The 23359-nt window shown below is 28.7% G+C and overlaps 1 protein-coding gene across 2 annotated transcripts in view; it reads right to left on the bottom strand.

Moving 5' to 3' along the window:
• Positions 1-434: 434 nt before the first annotated feature.
• LOC100205532 (uncharacterized) overlaps positions 435-23359 on the bottom strand; it is a 109028-nt gene continuing 86103 nt past the window's right edge. For both annotated transcript variants that reach the window (XM_065805236.1, XM_065805237.1), the window contains 3 exons: positions 11094-11186; positions 10867-11025; positions 435-658 (listed from right to left, as the gene is read on the bottom strand). In XM_065805236.1, coding sequence (XP_065661308.1) covers positions 581-658; positions 10867-11025; positions 11094-11186 — 330 coding nt within the window. In that variant the 3' untranslated portion in view covers positions 435-580. The remainder of the gene's footprint in view (positions 659-10866; positions 11026-11093; positions 11187-23359) is intronic.

Genomic DNA, 23359 nt, shown 5'->3' with positions numbered 1-23359 from the left:
AAAATAAAGAATTTAGATTAGACAAATAGTTTCAATAATTTTACTTTATATATATAAATATAAATTTAGATCAAATCAATCCAGATTTTAAATTTGGAGCAACGTTTGATTTCTTTTTATTAAACTCGTGTACTACGAGCTTGTTGTATTATTAAGTAGTTCCCTACTAGCACTACTGTAGAATGGCATGAATACTAAACATGTTTACATTAATGCAAAATATATTTGCCCAGAAAAACTCGCGAGGGTTACTTAAAAAAATTGGACGGTAAAAAATCTCCAACCCTCTAGGTTGGAGCTCTAGCGCATTGGGAAACAGTATTTTAAATTCTCTATTTAGTTTTAACTTTAGCGAGTGCATATTACAAATGTCTTTGAACATTGATATTTTGCTAAACCAAAACTACCCAGTAGATTTGACAAATTTAAGCATGTTTAAGTTGAATTCATTGATAATGAACATTTATTCATAATAAACAATTACAAATAAGGTTTCCAATATGCTTTATTGCGATAATTCAAAAAACTTAAAAGAAAATAAAGTCTTTAATTTGTCCATAAACTCACTGATTTAAACCATTTAATTGGGCATGCTCTCAATGATAGAGTTTTTTTTACTGTGTATGCCTTCAAGACATTTATTCTTTTTAGCCGCTTCCTAAAATAAATATATAAAAAAATCAATTATATAAATAAATATATAAAAAATCAAATATATAAATAAATAAAAAACCAAATAAACTTGTTAAAAACTATAAAAATCATTAAAAAATTGTTTAAAAAAAACTTTTCTTTCGGAGATCGAATGCCTCGGAAAAAATTGATTTTTTGTTTATTTAAAATAAAAATAAAAAAGTCGATATTTATGATTACAGTCATTTGAGGTGAAAGTCATTAGTTTATCCAGTGATCACTGAGAGTAGCACATCATTGTCACCCCAAACAAAATTTCCATACTGTTTAGAATGGGAGTGGCGTAAGTCAATTGTCACTCTTTTTTATGTTAAGTTGTGTTGCTAAGTATAAATATATTATTCAGTTTGACACCATATACATCGAACCAATCGGAAGAAAAGAGACCGGTGCAGTTAAAATATATCCCTATGGAAAACTACTCAAATGTACGACCATTATAAGGACAAAAGAAGCAGGATATGATGGATCTTAAAAAAATGTACGACAAAAATTTTGTAAATTTTTTAGAACTAAAAACATTTTCTGAAACTAAATAAACAAAAATTTATATCTTAAAAACTAAAAATGTCGCTTTATTTCATTCGTTTACTTTTTAAATTAATCGTAGTGTAAGTTAATTTTTACTACTGCAAGTCATTTTATTTTATTTTCTGTCCAGGTTGATAGTGGTGCAAGTCATTTAGACCCTCCAGAGTTAAGTTTCTGGTAACAATAGCTATACAAATGCTACATACTTTAAAAGACCAATATTTTATGTTAACATAGTAGCAGAGTTTTTTTTCTTTGCATGTTGGGATTTTTTTACATTTAATTTAATAAACCCTTAAATATCTAAAAATGAGGAAAAATTGACTTATACCAACTTTATATATATAAAAGATATTACTATTGTACTTTACTATCAATTAACATTAGAAATCATTTTGTGATTTCTCTCTATCAGGGAAATCATAGATGGCATGTTGAACACGAAGATATCGTCATTAAAAGGCTAGAACAAGTTGGAATGTTGAATAGCGTACCGTTTGTGTTCTAAATATAGAATTTTTTTCAGAAACGTAAGGCATTTTTTATTAACTATATTACATTTCTTTTAACTTACAATACATTTTTCATAAATATCAATAATGTAAGTTCCGATTTAAAATTGAACCTTCATTACTGTCTTGGATGCGAAAAATTGTGAAATTTTAGTTTCGGCGTGTTCAAAAAAATAGCATATGCAAATTTATTCAATAAAATAAGTGAGTACTGGAACAAGACATTGTAGGGTCATTTCGGATAAAGCGAGCCAATAAAACTAAAATCAGTGTGTATTAATAACTATGTGAGATATCTTAATACTTCTTGTACTAGAAAACTCTATAACAGATACCTAAACTATGATATAATGTAAAGTGAGCTACACTAATATAAAGTGAGCCAAGTAAACTATATATGATACATAGGAAAGGCTCGCTTTATATTAACAAATTTATAAAGTGAGCCACCATTATTGGTAAAGCGAGCCAATAGCTTATATGATTATTCTAAAGTGAGCCATTTAGCTTTTATTTCAAACAAAAATTTACAAAATTGGAAGTATTATTACAAATAATATTTACTATATTAATATTAACTTTATTACCTACGATATAGTAAACTGGTATTAAAAGTTTGCAAACATTAACCTCAAATGCATACAATGCAAAAACTTTAAAGAACAAAAGCAATATAAAAATGTCAGCGACTAGTCTAATAAAAATAATACTGCTAAAGCTGCAGATCAATGATGCAGTACAAAATGCAAAATATCAAGTCTTAACTAGAGTTAATTTACTTAGTTGTTGTTTGAACACAATCAGCACATAGTTGTCCACGCACGGTTATTTCGATACAGCTCTCATGTAACCAATCACGGCACGCGTCACACTCAATCCATTCATCATCAATGAGAGGATCAGTTGCTTCACCATATGCAAACCCACAATATTTGCAAATGTCCTCTTCTTTTTGTTTCTTTTCTTTTTTGGATTCTTTCTTTTTCTTTATAACCTTCTGTTTAACAGTTTTCTTCTGTTTCTTTTCTTTGCTGGTCTCTTTCTCTTTAGCTGCTTTTTTTGTTATTGGTTTGGTTCTTTCTTGAATAAATGCTACATTTTCTTCTGATGTCAATTCATAAGATGGTGGTTTCTTACGTGGCCGACTGCTTTGTGGTCGATCTCTGTGTGGCACTGGCATCAAGTTTTCGAAAGACACATCGAGGTCTGCTTGTTCAATTGACACAATTGCATTTTCATCAGTGGTAGGCAAACAAGTACTACCAGCAATATCAGTATTGACATGTTGCTCATGCTGCTTATCTAGGCGAGTATTAGAATTAGATGCATTAATATTATCTTTATTAGCTGTATCAACAAGTTTAGCACTAGAACTATTTGAAATATCTGGCAATTGCATTTCATTCAGATTAATTATGTCAACGGATTCGGTCACAGAAATCAACTGCAAATTCATAGCTGCATTAGGTATAGGTGGCTGTTCAATACTCGATCGCAGTGGCAAACAAGAATTTTCAATATTTGACAACATATTGGGCTGAGAATTCGAGGCTGTTGAATCTAATTTTCTTTCTGTAATGGTGCTTGGTGCAAAAGCCTCTTCAGGAATAGCTTTGGCATTAAATGGAAACAAGCCAGTAGCACGAAAGCCAGCCTGAGCCATATTTCCTTTTTGCCATAAATTTAGTTTTGTGCCTGCATGACTTTGTTTTTTTGGACTTCGATGTTGTCCTCGAATTGCCGGTACCTGCTTGGACAATTTTTGTTTTCCTTGAGATTTTTGGCTTCTTCGGGCCGTGATCGGTTGATAACGTACCATTCTGTAAAAATATAAAAAATTCCAATAAATTAACAATTCATGTGGGTCAAAAAGCAAAAAAATTTATAATATTTTTTACATTTATTTATTATTGCAATTTTTGGAAAAGTGAGCCAATGGCTCGGTTTACCTGAATGCCCTTGGCTCAGTTTATGCAGTTTATGCTAACAGTTATGCAAAACCGAGCCAGGTTGAAAATTCGATTTAAAAACTTTATCATCGCTCAAATACATATCAACACTGTATTTTTTGAAATAGTTTCTCATATTACTAATATTACAATCATATTTACTATAAATAGTGTCAAATATGAAATACTCACTTTTCTTAATTGAAGCTAAACAAAATATAAGGTCTTAAAGCGAAAAAACGTTTTGTTACTACTCGAATGATTATAATTATACCACCGCGAAAATAATTGCTTAGCAACTGTTTTTAAAATATTCATTAGACTTTAAAATGAATAACTAATATTAAATAAATTGTTATAAATCGAAAGCATAATTTGATTTCGTAAAATTGCAATATTTAGGTGACCGGCTCGCTTTATCCGAAATGACCCTAAATATTATTTGTATGGTACATTTAATTTTCTTGTGGTAACTGAAGATGGGGCGAAACAAACATTGCTCTGCAGACAAAAGTAAAATAATTTTAAACATGTTGTCCAATGGGCTTAACATTTCTCAAATTTCGCGTCGACTAATCTGTTCTAGCGAATTGGTTCAAAACTGTTGTAAACATGTTAGGCGTTCTATGAGACAAAAAAAAACAACCCATTGTATCTGCTCAACGCAGAAGAGTAAATAATAATGTTTGGGGTGCTATGTGCTGGAATGCTATTAGTCAACTGGTCAAAATTGATGGAAATTTGGATCAATACAAATACAAAAATATATTACAAAATGTAGCAAAGCTGTGTTCTGATGATAACTTGTTACTTGGATTACAGTGCACAACAACTTGAAGCATGCAAGGCTTGTAAAATCTTGGCTTGACGAAAAGAATGTTATAGTATGGCCTGACTATCAATATCAATATTTAGCTTTGATGGAGTAAATCTAATCTAACAAATTCAAGGCACTATGAAAAAAACATGTATAAACAGATAATCAAGGACATGTTAACATATGCAAAGAAAAAAATGTCACACGATTAGACTTTGCAATATGACAGCAATCAGAAGCACATATTTAAGCTAGTCAAAGAATTTTTTGAATGAAAATTCAAAAAATTCTTTGACTAATGAATGAAACTTCAAAATTTTTATAGATGTACTTAGTCTAATTACTTTTGAGCAAATAATTTGCATTAATTTAATAAAAATTTAAATAATCACTCCCAAATTTAAATTTTTGTTTTATTTTATATATATAAATATATATATATATATATATATATATATATATATATATATATATATATATATATAAACAAAAATTTAAATTTGGGAGTGATTATTCAAAATTTTATATATATATATATATATATATATATATATATATACACACACACATATACATACATATATATATATATATATATATATATATATATATATATATATATATATATATATATATATATATATATATATATATATATATATATATATATATATATGAAACAGAAACGGAAACTGATGGAGAGACTGAAGGAGAATTTTTTATTGAATATTCGGAGAATGAGATTGAATATGAAGAAAATATCGAAAAAAATCTACAGAAGTGTGTATATATATATATATATATATATATATATATATATATATATATATATATATATATATATATATATATATATACACACACACATACTTAGGTTGTTAGGAAAGTTCGTAGAACTCCCCTATAAAAAAAAAAAAAAAAAAAAAAAGAGTTATTTTAATTTTATTTTATTAAATGTTCAAAATAATGTCCATCACTATCTATACAAAGTTGCATCCTTTCAAGCCATTTGTCAAACGTTTTTTTATACTCTTCTTTGGGTATACTTTGAAGTAGCTTGGTTATGCGAGTTTTTTGACTTTCGACGTTAGTATCGCCATCAAGACTTTTTTTTATCAAGTGGAATAGCCAATAATCGGATGGAGCTAAAGCTGGTGAGTATAGTGGGTGACGAACTATTGTAATTCCAGCTTGGTTTAGACAATTTGTGACAGATTGAGTCACATGGGGTCGAGAGTTATCATGGAGAGTTATCATGGAGAGTTATCATGGAGAGTTATCATGGAGAAATTTGAATTATCATGGAGAGTTATCATGGAGAGTTATCATGGAGAAATTTCAATTATCATGGAGAGTTATCATGGAGAGTTATCATGGAGAGTTATCATGGAGAAATTTGAAATTTTGAGTGCCTGTTTTAGGTCTTTGCTTATTTATTGCACTTATAAGTGGTTTCAAACAATTTTTTATATAATATTTGCAAATGAACAACACCTGTTGTTTTGAGGAAGATGTAGAACATGTTTTTTGGCTGAAACCATCTACTATAGTTCTTAGACTTTCACCTTCACCGACCCAATTAGCGTTAGCCGACTTATGTCCAACTTGTCTCAAATAAAATTACGACTCATCCCCTGTAATAATATCACATAGTCCTCATGGGCCGTTTCTGAAAAGGGCTAAATTTTCCTTACATGTCTCAACTCTATTCTTGCGATTTTGATTGGTTAACTCGTGGGGTATCCAACGTGAATTTTCTTTTTTTAAGTGCATTGTAAATAATTTTGTTGATTGTAAAACGATTAACCAATGTCAGGGCTTCAATTAAATCATGTGCTGCATGCGGATTTTCTTCAATAATGGCCCGCACACGTTCAATATTCTCAGCTGTATATGTGGTTTGAGGGTGCCCTGAACGAGGATCATCTTCGAGACTCTCTCTACTATCTCTAAATAAAGTAGCCCACTTGGCAACTGTACTATATTTTGGAGCTTGGTCACCATGAACTAAAACCAATTCATCGGGTATGGCTTGTGCTGAAACTCCAAGTAGAGCACGGGTTTTAATATATGCTTGATATTCAAATTTTTCCATTAAATTTTTTTTTTTTTAAACGCATATAATAAATTTGAATAACTTTTTAAATAAATATTCAAAATACTTCAACAAGTACTTAAAATGTTCATAATTAAACACAGTTTAAAATAATATATAAATATTTAATTATTTCCTGTCTCATTGTATCTTTATAGATGAAGTTCTATGAACTTCTCTAACAACCTAAGTATATATATATATATATGAAAACCTCAGTGGAAAAACCAGTAATGTCACATTTTTGAAATTTTTGAGTTATTATTATTTTTCAAACAAGCATTTTATTTTTTAAGCATATTTTTTAATTACCAAGTGAAAAAACCAGTCCAGTCCTTAAAAAAGAGGATAAATTAAACATAACCAAATGGAACAATCGGTGATGTGCAGGGTTACATTTGGAAACACCTGTCCGAAGTTTTTATAGTTTACGAAACCATGTGATTCCTTTATACCGCAAGTATTGATTGAATAAAAAGCCGCAGAAAAAAGTAAACAAAAAATAAAATGGTTTGCAATGATAGTCTGGTGGTTACAGAAATATCAAGAAAAAGAAAGATTAATATTAATTCCAAGAATAGAAAAAAAAATACCTAATTTATCGAGCCACATTATTGGGGCAGACTGTAATTGTATTCAACTTGCATGTCTTAAAAATATTAGTAGTGAGAAAAGAAACAAACTAATATATATATATATATATATATATATATATATATATATATATATATATATATATATATATATATATATTTGTGTATATAAACATTATACAATTTTGTTCTTTTAGGTCGCCCTCCAATTGATGGTAGAGGCAAACATAAAAATCAGCCACATGAATTAACAGAAAGTGACAGTGAATCTATCCAAAAACATATATCTTCTTTCAGAGGAAGGTCTTCTCATCATGCTATTAAAATCGTGTTCTTTCCTTTTTTAAAATGAGGGAAATTTTTTTCTTTTATTTTAATATTCATAATTCACTTAAATACATTTCAAAAATTGCTTGCTGGCTGGCCGCTTCAGACACTCCCACACTGCAGCAACTGCCATGGGTAAAGAGGATGTTAAGAAAGATTTCATGTCGAAACACTTCTAACAAACAAGTTCTGAATAACTGTGACAACAATGCATCTGGATAACAACAATGTATCTGGTTAAAAATCATCTCCTATTTTTTCTCTTTTTGACAGGTTTTCAATAAGCTTTAGCAAATGCATCTTTCCTACCTTTTTCTGTATACTATCTTCTGTATACTATCTTCTGTATCTATCCTTTGAATATATTTTTATTTATATGAATAATCTTTTACAAAAACTTGAATATAACTTTAGTTATAATACAACACTATTTATATTTTAATATTATTAGTTGTCTTATGTTTTTCTCTTTTTAATTAGTTTCCCTTTTACAGCAGACCAAAAAAATATATAATTATTTTCCCTTTTACAGCAGACCAAAAAAAAAAGCTATATAAATATAGAAAAGAGCATCTTTAAAATTTTTTTTTGTGGTAAGGGTCGAAGATGGGACAAAAAAGCTAAATTGAGGGTTTACAAAAATAAAATGTGTAAAACTAAAAAAATTTTCATGTTAACAGTTTTGAGAAAAATTAAGTCTTTAGCGACTTGTTATAATAGAGTAACTTAATAATTAAGTGTTAATATTAAGTATAATAATTAAATATAATATTTTGTCTAACTTTTTTTTCCTCGTGAACTTTGGAAAGTCAGACGAGAAAACTTAGGTTTTTGCGCTAATGGATTTTACAATCTACAAGAACAAATATGTTCCTGTGGCTTTACTTTGATACTATAAAAAAACAATTTTTTGCAGTTTTAGGGGGGTTTTTATTGTTTATTTTCTGGCCATTTGAAAAGATTTAAATTTGTTTTAAATTAAATCTTTACAGTTGCATTATAAAAAAAAAGAAGATGTTTTTGAGTAGGAAATAAATGAAATTTCTTTTTATTCATACATTTTCATTTAACTTTTTACAAAAGCAGTTTAGTACCCCTGTTGTTAAAAATATTTAATAAATATTTTTCTGAATGATTTTTCAACCATCTTTCTCATCTAACTTCCCAAAGTTCACAGGAAAAAAAAGACAGACGGATTATTGTCTAGTTTTAATGAAACTTTTTTCAAAAGCAAATATGCAACCCTCGGAATTAGGAAAAATAATGTCGGCAATAATTTGTCGACCTCAATCTTTTAGAGGTCGGCATCAGGTTGGAAAAAATTATTTGATACAAAGGTCTTACCATAAAACATAGAAACAAGGTCAACAATTTTTGGCTGACCTCAAGCCATTTCAGGTCGGCAGTTAGGTTGGCATTGCCGAATGCCGACTCTAATTCCGAGGATTGAAATATGCAATTTTTAGATTAAATATTCCTGACGATTAAATGTGTTTTTAAATTTCAATTTGAGCTGCTAAGACCCAGACCCCATTTATCTTGACCTGGTTATACCCTGGCCCCATTTATTATGAATTTTTTACAGAAGTGTTTTACAGAAAACATTTTTTTATGAAAAAAAGCACAAAAAAACTTATTGTTTAATTTGTTTTAATAAGTGTGTGTATATATATATATATATATATATATATATATATATATATACACTTAATAAAACGCGCAATGACCTTGGTCATCAAGGTTCATATTTCGGAATCATAGAGTTGAGAGAGGGTTATAACCACGATTAAGTAGCTTTTTTTTTTTAAAAAAGAAACAAAGCTAACAAGCCTTATTTTAAAAAAAAAAACAAACAAGGGTACTTAATTGTGGTAAAAGGTTTTTTCTCAAAACTAAAAATTAGAGTGAAAACTAAAGTTACGTAATTAAGTCAAGAATATCTAAAGACATTCAACAAAATCTTTACTAATGTTACAAAATAAATCAAAAGATCTAGTCGAGAATACAAAATAGGTTTAGTTAAGAGTGCAAAACTCGCACAGAATCTTTTATTCTTAGATAAATAAAAAACAAAACCTTAATCCCAAAATAAAAACAATCAAGAGTAAAAAAGAACATCTTACAAATAATATTGTTTTATCAGAAATTAAGAAAACTAAAGGAATGAAAAAATAAATAAAAAATGCAGAGTATTAAAATAAGAAACAGTAGAGTATAAATTAACAACAAACTTGCATTCTTGACCAATAAAATATGGGTCTTGGTTCTATTTTCCCATTATACTTATACCTTACTTCAATATTTTTAAGTAAGTGGAAGAAAAACAATACATATTGTCTACATTTTAATGTTATGAATAAAAAACTAATTTATAACATAACTTTAAAAAATTTAAACACTTTGGTAGTTGTTGCACGAACCGGAATTTAGTGGTAAAATAAATCTGTCAAATCTTTGTTAAGATTTATTAAGTTTCTTTTAGGTTTCATTACATTTTTTTCCAGACCATTAAGGACCTTGCCCTGTTTTTTAATTTTGAAGAAAATAAAAGTTTGAATGTTAAATCTTTTTTCCAATGAAAAAAAGGTTGTCTTTCTAATGTGCATTGTCATAGTCTTAACTAATTACCTAACCTATTTAGCCCTAACTAATTACCTTAAGTATTTCTATCGTAGCATAAGCGTAACAAATTTCTACTGTTGTTTTGATGTTTAAAGCAATTTTAAGCTTTTTAAAAACTCTCTCCCTTTTGTTTGTTATAATATACTTTATCTTCATATATCAACAATAGAACTTAATGTTTTAATTTGTCTGAAATTTTATCAAACTTAATGTTTTAATTTGTAACCGTGGTACTAGTGTAGTGGTAGAGCGCTTGTTTTATAGGCAAGAGGTTCAAAATTTAATCCATAATTGAAAATTGAATAATGGCGATTTATTTCAGAATGCAACCTAACCACTTTGGCCACTAAGGCGTATTGTTCGATGAAAGTTTTAAAAGTATTTAATTGACTTTATAAAACGATAAATAAATGCTTTAAATCAAAACTAAGAAAATATTGCTGCAAATCAGATTTAAAGTAAAAGTAAAACTGTAAAACTTGATATACATTTTGACATTACATAATTTGAGGTTTACATAAATTAGATATTTGCATACACATTCATTCACATTTTCTGATACAAAAAGTGCCGTGAAACTTTCTTGCCATTAAATCGGGTGTAATGGCTGCTGTGACTTTCGTGTCAAACACCAGCATTAAATTCAGTATTACAATGATTATAATACTTTTAAACTGTAAAACATGTCTTATATTTTATGACCTAACAATGAAAAGAAAAAAAATACCTGCACTTTTTTTGCAAAAAGAAATTCTTTATTTTGAGTAACAAATGTTAAAACTTCCTCATTTTTAGAAAAACATGATGCAGCTCGACCCGTTCTCCCAGAGCGATGAATATAATCAGTAGCATTGAATGGGCAATCAAAATTTACAACTAAAGTAATCTAAAAACAATAAAATAATTTAATTATCATGTAGTTGTGAAACTTTTTTTAATAAATATATCACTTACATCATAAGAATCTAGTCCACGAGAAGCAATGTCAGTTGAGACCATCAAACGCGTTTTTCCATCTGCGAATTTCTTATAGCTTTGTAGGCGAATCTGATAAAAAGATATTTTTTAGAGAACTTTTTTACATTTTGTTGCAACTTAAAACATTTTTTAAAACTGCAATAGATTTTGTGTATGTATGTATGTATGTATGTATGTATGTATGTATGTATGTATGTATGTATGTATGTATGTATGTATGTATGTATGTATGCATAAATGCATGAATGCATGCATGCATGTATGTATGTATGTATGTATGTATGTATGTATGTATGTATGTATGTATGTATGTATGTATGTATGTATGTATGTATGTATGTATGTATGTATGTATGTATCTATGAATGTATGTATGCTCAAAATATAAAACTATTATAAGTTTAAAAAACTAGGTTTTTCAAAAGGTAATACAAAAAGTATTTTAAAATACTCTTGTGTGCTTAACATATGCTTAAGCACATTAAATACATAGGTAAAAGGCTTTTTCTCAAAACTAAAATATTAGAGTGAAAACTAATGTTACGTCTTAAATAACACAATAAAAATAACTAGATTCTATAGGGTGTCCCAAAATTAACGCAAGATTTAAACTTGCTGCCATTTATGTCGTAAAGTGCCGACATTCCTAAAAAAAAAACAAATCGACAGCTGACAGTTTAGGGTTATTAAAAATGGAGCGTTACAAGATAGAACAACATGTCTTCATTATTGAATAATATTTCAAAAATAATGAAAGCTTGGTGGCTGCAGTTTAAAAATTTCATATAAAATATGGCCCGAGTAGTGTTTTAACTATGTCAACTATGAAAAATTCTGGAAGACAGGATCCTTTGGAAATGCTAGACACAATGGTCGTCCAAAAACGAGTCGTTCAAATGTCAATATTGAATCAGTGCGTAAGAGTGTCAGTGACAATCTAGGAACCTCAATTCGGCGTAGTGGACAGGAAGTGCAAATTTCAAGAAGCTCTCTACAGTGTATTCTCACTAAAGATCTGTGTCTTCAATGAAGACTCTTCATGCTTACAAAATTCAATTAATACAACAACTGAAGCCTGATGACCATGCACAGCAAGGAGAGTATGTTGAAGGGATTATTGAGCATCAACAAATGGATGCTGATTTTTCAAGCAAAATCATCCTAAGCAATCATACACATTTTCACCTTTTTTTTCTTTCAATGAAGCACATTTTCATTGGTTTGTTAATCACTAAAATTGCCGCTTTTGAAGTTCTGAGAACCCACATGTGATTAATTATTTTTTTTAAATCGTAAAGAGTTACCCTAGCATTTGTGTATTACAATTAGAGGTGTGCAGCAACCAGGAAATGACGGGTCCCCAATTCTGTAAAAACTTTTAACCGGCAAGTCATTAAAAAAAGTAAGAATAAAAAAAATTAAATCAAATAAAAAATAATTTAGAGGACACTTTTTTGCTGTATTTCACTTTAATTTCATTTATGATTTTTTGTCTGGGACAAATGAAAAACCTTATCAGCGTTCGAAAAAATTAAAAAGTAGACGATCAAATAACTTTTCCGATAATATTTGATTAAAAAATTCATTTAAACAGAATTTAGATTTTTAAAAACGGCTAAAAAATAATTAAAACCCCCTGAAACTAAAAAACTACCCTGAAATAATTAAAACCCCCTATGCAATATTTTTATGTTTATAGCAGCTGTGGTGCAGTAGTAGGTTGGTTGCCTCAGAAACATCAGGAAGCACGCCCCTTCTCCCTACTCATTTTTTGTATGGACCTTCAATTGCAAATAATGTTTTTTTTTCTTGTGTTCTAAGCATTAAAAGGAAGTACACTGTTAGCCTTAACTAAATTTAGGTTTTCTGAATTGTGTCAAAATTAATTTCAACGTTTTCTGAAATATTTTAATGATCACTGTGTATATAGTCCACCAAATCAGAAAACTCCTATTAAGTAATTATGGCATTTTAAAGATTTTTTCGCGCTTCTTTTGTCTTTTACGACCATCTTTAATTTGCCATTTTTTCTGCCACAAACTTAATTGCAAAAGACAATCATAGAACAAATTTTGTTTAAAAAATTTTTAAGAATCGGTAAATCAAATCCTCAGACTATTTTGGATCATCAAAAGAACAGAGAAAAAGTATGTCTTTTTTGTAGTCGCAAATGTAATATGAAAATAAACAGCCAAAGCCATATAATTTCTAAATTTCAGAGCTGTTTTTTGGATTATAACATTGCTGATGATCGATACCCTACTGAATTGTGTCCAAGGTTGGTATAAGTAATGATTTTTAACTAACTATAAATATATATAAAAAGTATATATGTCATAAACGTAAAACCATTCAGATAACTGAAAAATCAGATACCTTGTTGAACTCAAAGAAATAAGATTTGATAAATGAACCAAACCACATTTTGCTTGGTACTAGCATATCTTTATCTTTTTGAGGTGTAGGGTTATAGTTGAAAGAACAAATGTTGTTGATCTCAGGCAGAAAATTAATTTTGACATTGACTGGTCAAAGATGACTATCCTGGCTAAAACACGAAATGGGTAAAATGTTATTTCATTTGTATATCTGTTGTAAAGAAATATAAAATTATAATTTTTTATATAAATTCAGGAAACTAAAAACTTGCAGCTAAGAAGTATGCAAAATTGCAAGAACGCAGGGAAGGATACCCAAGAAAAAATCTGGTATAAAAAGTTTTAAAATGTAGTTCTTGTCTGACTAAAGTTAAAAGAGGATTGCATCCTAAATGCAATGCAACAACGCTCAGGGAGAAAACGTTTTTATAACTTTGATTATTTGACTGTGAAAGGTTGTATACCATGTTCTATAGAAAACAAGTTCGTAAATGTAATTTATTTTTTTCAGAAATAACATATCAGCTGCATCCGGATATCAAGGTATTAGAAAAACCGTATTAATTTGCATTACTAATAGAGAGATAAGTGAAAGAAATGTTAAGAATAATAAATCAAAAATGATAATTTTAATTTAAAAAAACCTTTGTAAGCTTTTGAACCTATAAACTTTTTAACAATGTAAAGTTGTCGTAACCTTTTTCATTCAGTCTCCATAGTTTTGTAAGTTATTTAGATGTCAAGGAACAAATGGCTTCTCACGTTATTAAAAAAAAGCTATGTAGTGAAAGTGGTAACACCATTTCATTGAAGACAGGAGGTAGTAAACTGAAACTATCTATTGGATCTGAGAATACTCAAAAAACAGCCAATTTTACTCACAAAAATCTTCTTTATATTCAGAATTCTCTTTCCTTATGTAACCATCAAATGATAAAACTTGCTAATATGATAAGGTAAAATCACAATAATATTACAAATTTAATTCTGCCCAATAAAATGATGCAACATTTGGAGTAAAACTTATTATATAAAAAAATTAATAAGTATAGATTTGATGAAAAAAGAAGAAACGCTGTAACCCCTCTGAATTTCTTGCAGATAGACTTGTTTTACTGGAGCTTCATATAATGGAGGGAACTGTCAACCATGTAATGAATAACATGGAGCGGATTTGGTCAGAAATGAATATAAAAAAGATTTACAAACAGTTGCAAACTATTAAGACTGGTCAGCATAGTAGAAAATTTAATGGAAATTCTTCTCGAAAAATTCTTAAAATGTGGGAAGTCTTTAATAATAAGCTGCCAATTAAACTAAAGTCTTTTGGAGAATGCTTAAAGTTGTTAAATTTAGTTGTTGAGTCATGCTTTGAATCCGGACTTGATGAAAACTTTAAAACTAATATCGAAAATTTAAAAACCTGCTATAAAAATTTGATGTTGGAACATGGTGTTACTTTAATACTAAAATTTCATATCCTGTTTAATCATGTATCTAAATTCTGTAAAACAAAAAAAATGGGCCTTGAAACTTATTCAGGAGAAAGTGTTCACTACCTCTTCAAAACTGCCTCGTGGAACCGGTACAAGTTGTCCGCAAATAATTCTAATTATGGACATAATTTAGTTAGGGCATTAAGTTCTTATAATGGAAAACATCTTGTTTCTCTTAGACAAGTTGATCTAAATGTTGATATTTTTTAGTGATTCAATTCAAGAAGAAATAGTTTTTAATTTTGTATTTGTAAATACTTTGATGATTTAAAACATTCTGATTATGTGATTATCCACTCTTAAACTATGTAATACCATCTGTATTATTCATTTCCAATAAATTGTCTGTAACTTTTACAATAAAATTTTGAATGAAAACATGGCGGACCAAAAAATGACGCAAAACACTTGCAAAAAAAGGTGCAAAATAAAAGGCGCAAAAAAATCTTTAAAATGCTATAATTACTTAATAGGAGTTTTCTGATTTGGTTGACTATATACATAGTGATCTGTAGACTATACTCTTACAGAAACGTTGAAATTAATTTGGACACAATTCAGAAAACCTAAATTTAGTTAAGGCTGTGAGCAATTACTTGTTTTTTTTTCGTTCTTTTTCTTTTTCTTTCTTTCATATTCTCATATTATTTCATTTTACTTACAGTTTTTATATCTGTATCAAAGGATTCGTACAATTTATAGATCTATACATGAAAATATTTCGAAAATTATAAAAATATTTTGAATCTAATAAAATACTTTTAATATTGCTTTTATAAAAAAGCATTGCAGAAAAACTGAAAACAAAAACATAACTTCAAAATTATTAAGTGATGTAAAACTATCCAAATATAATTTTTTGAATTTAGCATTTAACTTATCATAAATAAATATCATATTAAGTATCTTTTTTGCAATATTATCTGCTATCAATGTTTTGCAATATAATATAGCAAAAATATATTTAAAAAATAATTTAAGTGAGACACATCTAGACTTAGTACTTAGGAATCATTAACTTCTGAAACTATCAAGAAGTTTATTGGTTGAAGCACTATTTTTTACCTGGTAAATAATATTTCTACACAATTTAAAGTAATACAAAAAGAAAAATTGTTTTATTGTTTTTATTATTTATTAGCTACAGCACTTAAAGGTTATGTCTGTTAAAAATATTTCTAAAGATACTTGGTGACGGAAACATCAACAAACTGGCAGATTCCGGGTAGCCGGTAAAACCACCAAATCAAGAGGTACCCGGCACTTCTCTAATTACAATGTTAATAACACAAAACAATTACTTACTATTTTTTTTAAGTTACATTCTCTTTGGGAAATTGGATAGAATAATCACATTTTTTTTCCTTTACAGTCATTTTGATATATTCTGTAGCTTATTTTATAGATGTTTAAAGTGCCGGTTTTCTACTTCTGGGGGCCCAGATGCAACAAAAATTTTGGTGGTATACAAATATAAAGTGTTCTTGAATTTCTGCAGTAGGTTGAAAAAAAAAGTTTTAAAGATAAAAAACAGAAAAATCAAAGATTTCAAAGACATCAAAAACTAAGATTTACCAAAAGTTATAATAAGTATAATATACATGTATTTTAGTCATTTTAAATAATTATTAAGTTATTTACATTAAAAAAAAAGTTTTATTGAGAAATTCATGACCGTTTATAGACCCCCAAATTGTGGAGCCCTGGTGCATTTCCCCCTCTGCACCCCCCTAGAAGACCGGTCCTGGAGGTTTTTATAATTAGAAATTTAATAAACTAAACATTGATTATTGCCTACAATAAATATTTTATTTAGCAGTGAAAGAATAACTTGCAAAAAAAAAATATAACTAAAATATTAGACATTCATTTTATAAAATAGTCACACCTTTCTTACGTTTCTTCTATTCGCTTTTAGACTTTGGTTTTTTGTCAAAATCAATTTATGTTGCTTTTCTTGACCATAAACTTGTTTAGATGCCTTAAAGGTTAATTGTACTGCTCTCTCCACAGATTGAGAATTGATTGGCATGTCAATTATAAAGAGTTTACGATTTGATTCAATAGCCTCTCTTAGATTTGCAGATGTTATGCTAAGAGTTATTGGGGGCTCAACCTGAATATAATCAGTTTATTTTTATTATAGATTTAGGTTTAAGATTTGTTTTAAAATTAATGCCTTCTTTCCATGTTCTTATTTTTAGGATTTGGTTGAGGGCTTGGTTTCTTATATTCAGATTTTCATCCAGCAGCATGCAGTACAGGAAATTTTCTTGCAAACAGCAATATGAGTTTCCTTGTAAGTTCTTAAAAACAATGCTCCGAATCTGCTATCTTGAAGCTTGACTAATTGAATGGCTTTGTAAAGAAGTTGACAAGCATCTTTGTATTTTCCAAAGTACTTAATGGCAAACATTACACAATATCTTGAACAATATATTTAGTTATTACTAATAACTCAGGAAATGGTTTATCACTCCTAACATAAACTATCATTAATCTTAGAGCCAAAGTTAGCCATCTAGCATGACATGAGTACTGTCTTGGTATCTCAAACCTTTTGAGATACAAACACAGTACTCATATAGCTTTCGCTGGTATGTACTAAGATCGCTTATTACTTCACTGTTAACAAATAACGCTGACTGTATTTTCTGTAATTTCAGACTGTAATTACAGACTGTATTGGAATAAATTCAACCAATGGCTGTTCATGAAGAGTTATGTTCTATGAACACTATTATATTCTGTTAAAACATCAGCAGTAGCATTTGCCATGATAGCCTCAGTTCTATTAGGTATAACTACATGAGTTAAATAATTTTTTGATGTTGGCCAATACTCTGCTGTAAATGTTCTTGTTTGGTTTTGCTGTAAATGTTCTTGTTTGGTTCTGCTGTAAATGTTTTTGTTTTGCTGTAAATGTTCTTGTTTGATGTTGGCCCATACTCTGCTGTAAATTTTCTTCTTTGGTTAAGCTACAATAATAGGATCTTCACCAGTGTTGTACTTGACGGAATGTACTAATGTAGACTTGTCAATTTTTCCATCTATTCCAATAACTTTTAATTCTTTAACATCAGCAAAGTGTTTAGAACTTATGATGCTGCTGATTCTTTTTTTTTTTCTCGAAAATTTTTTTTCTGAGATTATTTGTGATTTATCACATTTTTTTACAACTCCATAGTCCATACAGCTGTTGCTAATGCAGCTGCTGCAGCATCACTTATTTCAAACCTTATAGCAGCCTTTGTCAAGTTTGTTTAATGAGTATAACTTTTTTCAACTAGCACTATTTTAGAAAAGCCTGGATCAGATTTAAATTTATTATTGCTATCAAATAACTCAGCATCCAGATTGAAACCGTACTGAATTTCCACAGCAGCCAACTTAATATATCTTTTTAGTTGCTCGTTAGTTTCTCTCTCTTTCTTTCTTTTTCTCTGGCAGCTGTTATTTTATAAACTGTAACAATTTGAAATCTTCCTCTTGTTCCAACTTTCGATTTTTGATCTTTTAAAAATTCTCCAATGGTGCTACCTAAAACAATTCCAAACTTTTTCTAAGTGTTTTAGTAGCTCAAAAACTTTTTATTGTTTTATCCCACTTTTGTAGTTTTTATAGTATCAAATATATTTTATAGTTTTTATAGTATCAAATATATTTTATAGTTTTTATAGTATCAAATATATTTTATTGTTTTTATAGTATCAAATATATTTTATAGTTTTTATAGTATCAAATATATTTTATAGTTTTTATAGTATCAAATATATTTTATAGTTTTTATAGTATCAAATATATTTTATAGTTTTTATAGTATCAAATATATTTTATAGTTTTTATAGTATCAAATATATTTTATAGTTTTTATAGTATCAAATATAATTTATAGTTTTTATAGTATCAAATATACTTTTTAAAAGTAGTATAGTATCAAATATATTTTACTATTTCTTAAAAACTTAACAAAATCACAGGTTCAAACCATATCTTAGGCTTTTTTTATTACTAATAATAAAACAAAATAAAATATTTTTGAAAGAAACTAATCTTTTACTTCAACATGTATCCGATTGTTACTATCAGATTCAAAGGTCTTCAACATGTATCTGATTGTTACTATCAGATTCAAAGGTCTTCAACATGTATCTGATTGTTACTATCAGATTCAAAGGTCTTCAACATGTATCTGATTGTTACTATCAGATTCAAAGGTCTTCAACATGTATCTGATTGTTACTATCAGATTCAAAGGTCTTCAACATGTATCTGATTGTTACTATCAGATTCAAAGGTCTTCAACATGTATCTGATTGTTACTATCAGATTCAAAGGTCTTCAACATGTATCTGATTGTTACTATCAGATTCAAAGGTCTTCAACATGTATCTGATTGTTACTATCAGATTCAAAGGTCTTCAACATGTATCTGATTGTTACTATCAGATTCAAAGGTCTTCAACATGTATCTGATTGTTACTATCAGATTCAAAGGTCTTCAACATGTATCTGATTGTTACTATCAGATTCAAAGGTCTTCAACATGTATCTGATTGTTACTATCAGATTCAAAGGTCTTCAACATGTATCTAATTGTTACTATCAGATTCAAAGGTCTTCAACATGTATCTGATTGTTACTATCAGATTCAAAGGTCTTCAACATGTATCTGATTGTTACTATCAGATTCAAAGGTCTTCAACATGTATCTAATTGTTACTATCAGATTCAAAGGTCTTCAACATGTATCTGATTGTTACTATCAGATTCAAAGGTCTTCAACATGTATCTGATTGTTACTATCAGATTCAAAGGTCTTCAACATGTATCTGATTGTTACTATCAGATTCAAAGGTCTTCAACATGTATCTGATTGTTACTATCAGATTCAAAGGTCTTCAACATGTATCTGATTGTTACTATCAGATTCAAAGGTCTTCAACATGTATCTGATTGTTACTATCAGATTCAAAGGTCTTCAACATGTATCTGATTGTTACTATCAGATTCAAAGGTCTTCAACATGTATCTGATTGTTACTATCAGATTCAAAGGTCTTCAACATGTATCTGATTGTTACTATCAGATTCAAAGGTCTTCAACATGTATCTGATTGTTACTATCAGATTCAAAGGTCTTCAACATGTATCTGATTGTTACTATCAGATTCAAAGGTCTTCAACATGTATCTGATTGTTACTATCAGATTCAAAGGTCTTCAACATGTATCTAATTGTTACTATCAGATTCAAAGGTCTTCAACATGTATCTGATTGTTACTATCAGATTCAAAGGTCTTCAACATGTATCTGATTGTTACTATCAGATTCAAAGGTCTTCAACATGTATCTAATTGTTACTATCAGATTCAAAGGTCTTCAACATGTATCTGATTGTTACTATCAGATTCAAAGGTCTTCAACATGTATCTGATTGTTACTATCAGATTCAAAGGTCTTCAACATGTATCTGATTGTTACTATCAGATTCAAAGGTCTTCAACATGTATCTGATTGTTACTATCAGATTCAAAGGTCTTCAACATGTATCTGATTGTTACTATCAGATTCAAAGGTCTTCAACATGTATCTGATTGTTACTATCAGATTCAAAGGTCTTCAACATGTATCTGATTGTTACTATCAGATTCAAAGGTCTTCAACATGTATCTGATTGTTACTATCAGATTCAAAGGTCTTCAACATGTATCTGATTGTTACTATCAGATTCAAAGGTCTTCAACATGTATCTGATTGTTACTATCAGATTCAAAGGTCTTCAACATGTATCTGATTGTTACTATCAGATTCAAAGGTCTTCAACATGTATCTGATTGTTACTATCAGATTCAAAGCTCTTTAACATGTATCTGATTGTTACTATCAGATTTAAAGCTCTTCAACATGTATCTGATTATTACTATCAGATTCAAATCTCTTTAACTTGTATCCGATTGTTACTATCAGATTCAAAGCTCTTTAACATGTATCTGATTGTTACTATCAGATTCAAAGCTCTTCAACATGTATCTGATTATTACTATCAGATTCAAATCTCTTTAACTTGTATCCGATTGTTACTATCAGATTCAAAGGTCTTCAACATGTATCTGATTGTTACTATCAGATTCAAAGGTCTTCAACATGTATCTGATTGTTACTATCAGATTCAAAGCTCTTCAACATGTATCTGATTGTTACTATCAGGTTCAAAGCTCTTCAACTTACTGCAGATTAACTGAATTAAATAAATTCTTATTTTTTTAAATTAAAATTGTTTAAGTTTTTGCGTTTTCACATAAACAAGATTAAAAACACTCATAACTTTCAGTTCCACACAGAACCAACTCTCCTTTGCCTATAACTGTTATAGGCGAAGGAGAGTTGGTTCTGTGTGGAACTGAAAGTTATGAGTGTTTTTAATGTATTGCCAACATAAATTCATTTTTGGAAACTTCGGATTTGTTTCCCTATGTTTCTGGGGATTATATATATATATATATATATATATATATATATATATATATATATATATATATATATATATATATACACACACACACACACACACACACACACACACACACACAAATAATTTTAAATGTATTCTACAAAACAGAGAGCTCAATAACTCAACAGAGCAATAATAAATCAGTAGAATTGTAGAACTTATCAAAATTTTAATTCCATTTTACACTGGCTCATCATCAATAAAAACTCGTCAGAAATTTCTGATGAGCCTTTATTGATGAAGCACAGTGTAAAATAAAAAAAAAAGAAGTTGATAAAGGATTTTGTATATAAGAAATAGTGCAAAATTAAAATATAAATACTGTAAAAACAAAAGTTATGGCAATTATGAGTCCGGAATTCTAATTATGAACTTTTTGTATACAAAATTCCTAGCGCCCCTTGTCCTTTTAAACAAATGATTTTTTTGAAAATCAAAAAAATTATTTATTTTAAAGGATGAGGGGTACTAACAAGGGGCTCCAGCAAATCAATTTTATATTTGTTGGAGTTTATTTATTTATAGCATAAGAACATTTTACAGGGTGACTCTTATTAAATCTTTATACTGGCAGTGGCCTAGTCCACAACATGTAATTGTTTGGTGTGGATTTTGGGTTGGAGGCATAATTGGACCATACTTTTTTGAAAATGAGGCTGGTCAAGCAGTGACTGTTACTGGTACTTGATATCTTGACATGATAACCCAGTTCATTTTGCTGAAATGATATTTATGTGACCAATATGTAGTTTTAACAAGACGGTGCCATATACTATACAACCCATGAAACACTTTAATAACTGCATGAGACATTTCTAGGTCATGTACTCTCTCTCTTCAGTGATCAGAATTGGCCCCCTAGATTGTACGATTTAACACCATTAGATTTTTTTTTATGAGGTTATTTAAAATCACAGGTCCATGTCAACAAGCCCACAACCTTGCCTGCTTTAAAGGAGGAGATTCATCATTGCACCAATGAAAATTAGCTACATTTGTGCAGAAAAGTCATGGAAAATTTCGACAAAGTGACAGAGTGCGTATGTGTATGAAAATCCGGGGAGGCCAATTGCAGTTGTGTTAATTCATTAATAACCCTTATCCTATGTTCTTTATGATTCAATATAAAAAATTACAATCAAAAGACTAAAAACTGTATTTTCCATTTAAATCAAATCTTGCGTTAATTTTGAGACACTCTTTATAAGGTTGTCCCAAAATGACCATAAAATTACTATTACATTAAAATTTTTAAAAAATAAACTAAAAAGGGGTTTTAAAGCTAAAATATTTGTTGAATTTATAAAAATCATCAAACAAAAAACTAAATTAATACTAAAACATAAATTTAAATAAATAATAATTAATTGTAATATTTTAATATAAATTATAAAAACCTGGATGCTTAATTTAAAAAATTTAACACCTTAACGTCTTTTAAAAAATAAATTTGCTCAAAAAATGACATTCTTTATTTACATAACTTTGCATTCAACTTCATTTTCTGTTTTAAAAAACAACAAGTTCAAAAAATAAAGTTTATATAAAATACTGAAATTACTAATATATTAGTAAGTACAAGAACACCTGAAATAAATCTTTTTTAAAAAGTGGAGTTAATGGAAGTGTCCACTAAGTCTCTCAGTGGACACTTCCATTAACTTTACTTTTTGAAAAATCTTAAATTTAAGCGTCAGGGTATTTAATTTAGCCATACCTTTTTGCCTTTTTAACAAATTTCCAAAACAATAAAAATTAAGTTCATAAAACTACAGTTTTTTTATATATAATAACGGGAATTTTAAAAATCAATGTATATTATTTCATTGCTTTTCTCCACTTTTATTTTTATGGA

The sequence above is a fragment of the Hydra vulgaris genome, chromosome 09 (assembly GCF_038396675.1).
Source record: "Hydra vulgaris chromosome 09, alternate assembly HydraT2T_AEP".
Taxonomy (NCBI): Eukaryota; Metazoa; Cnidaria; class Hydrozoa; order Anthoathecata; family Hydridae; genus Hydra; species Hydra vulgaris.
The sequence above is the reverse complement of the archived record's forward strand: the minus strand, read 5'-3'. Positions and strand labels throughout refer to the sequence as shown.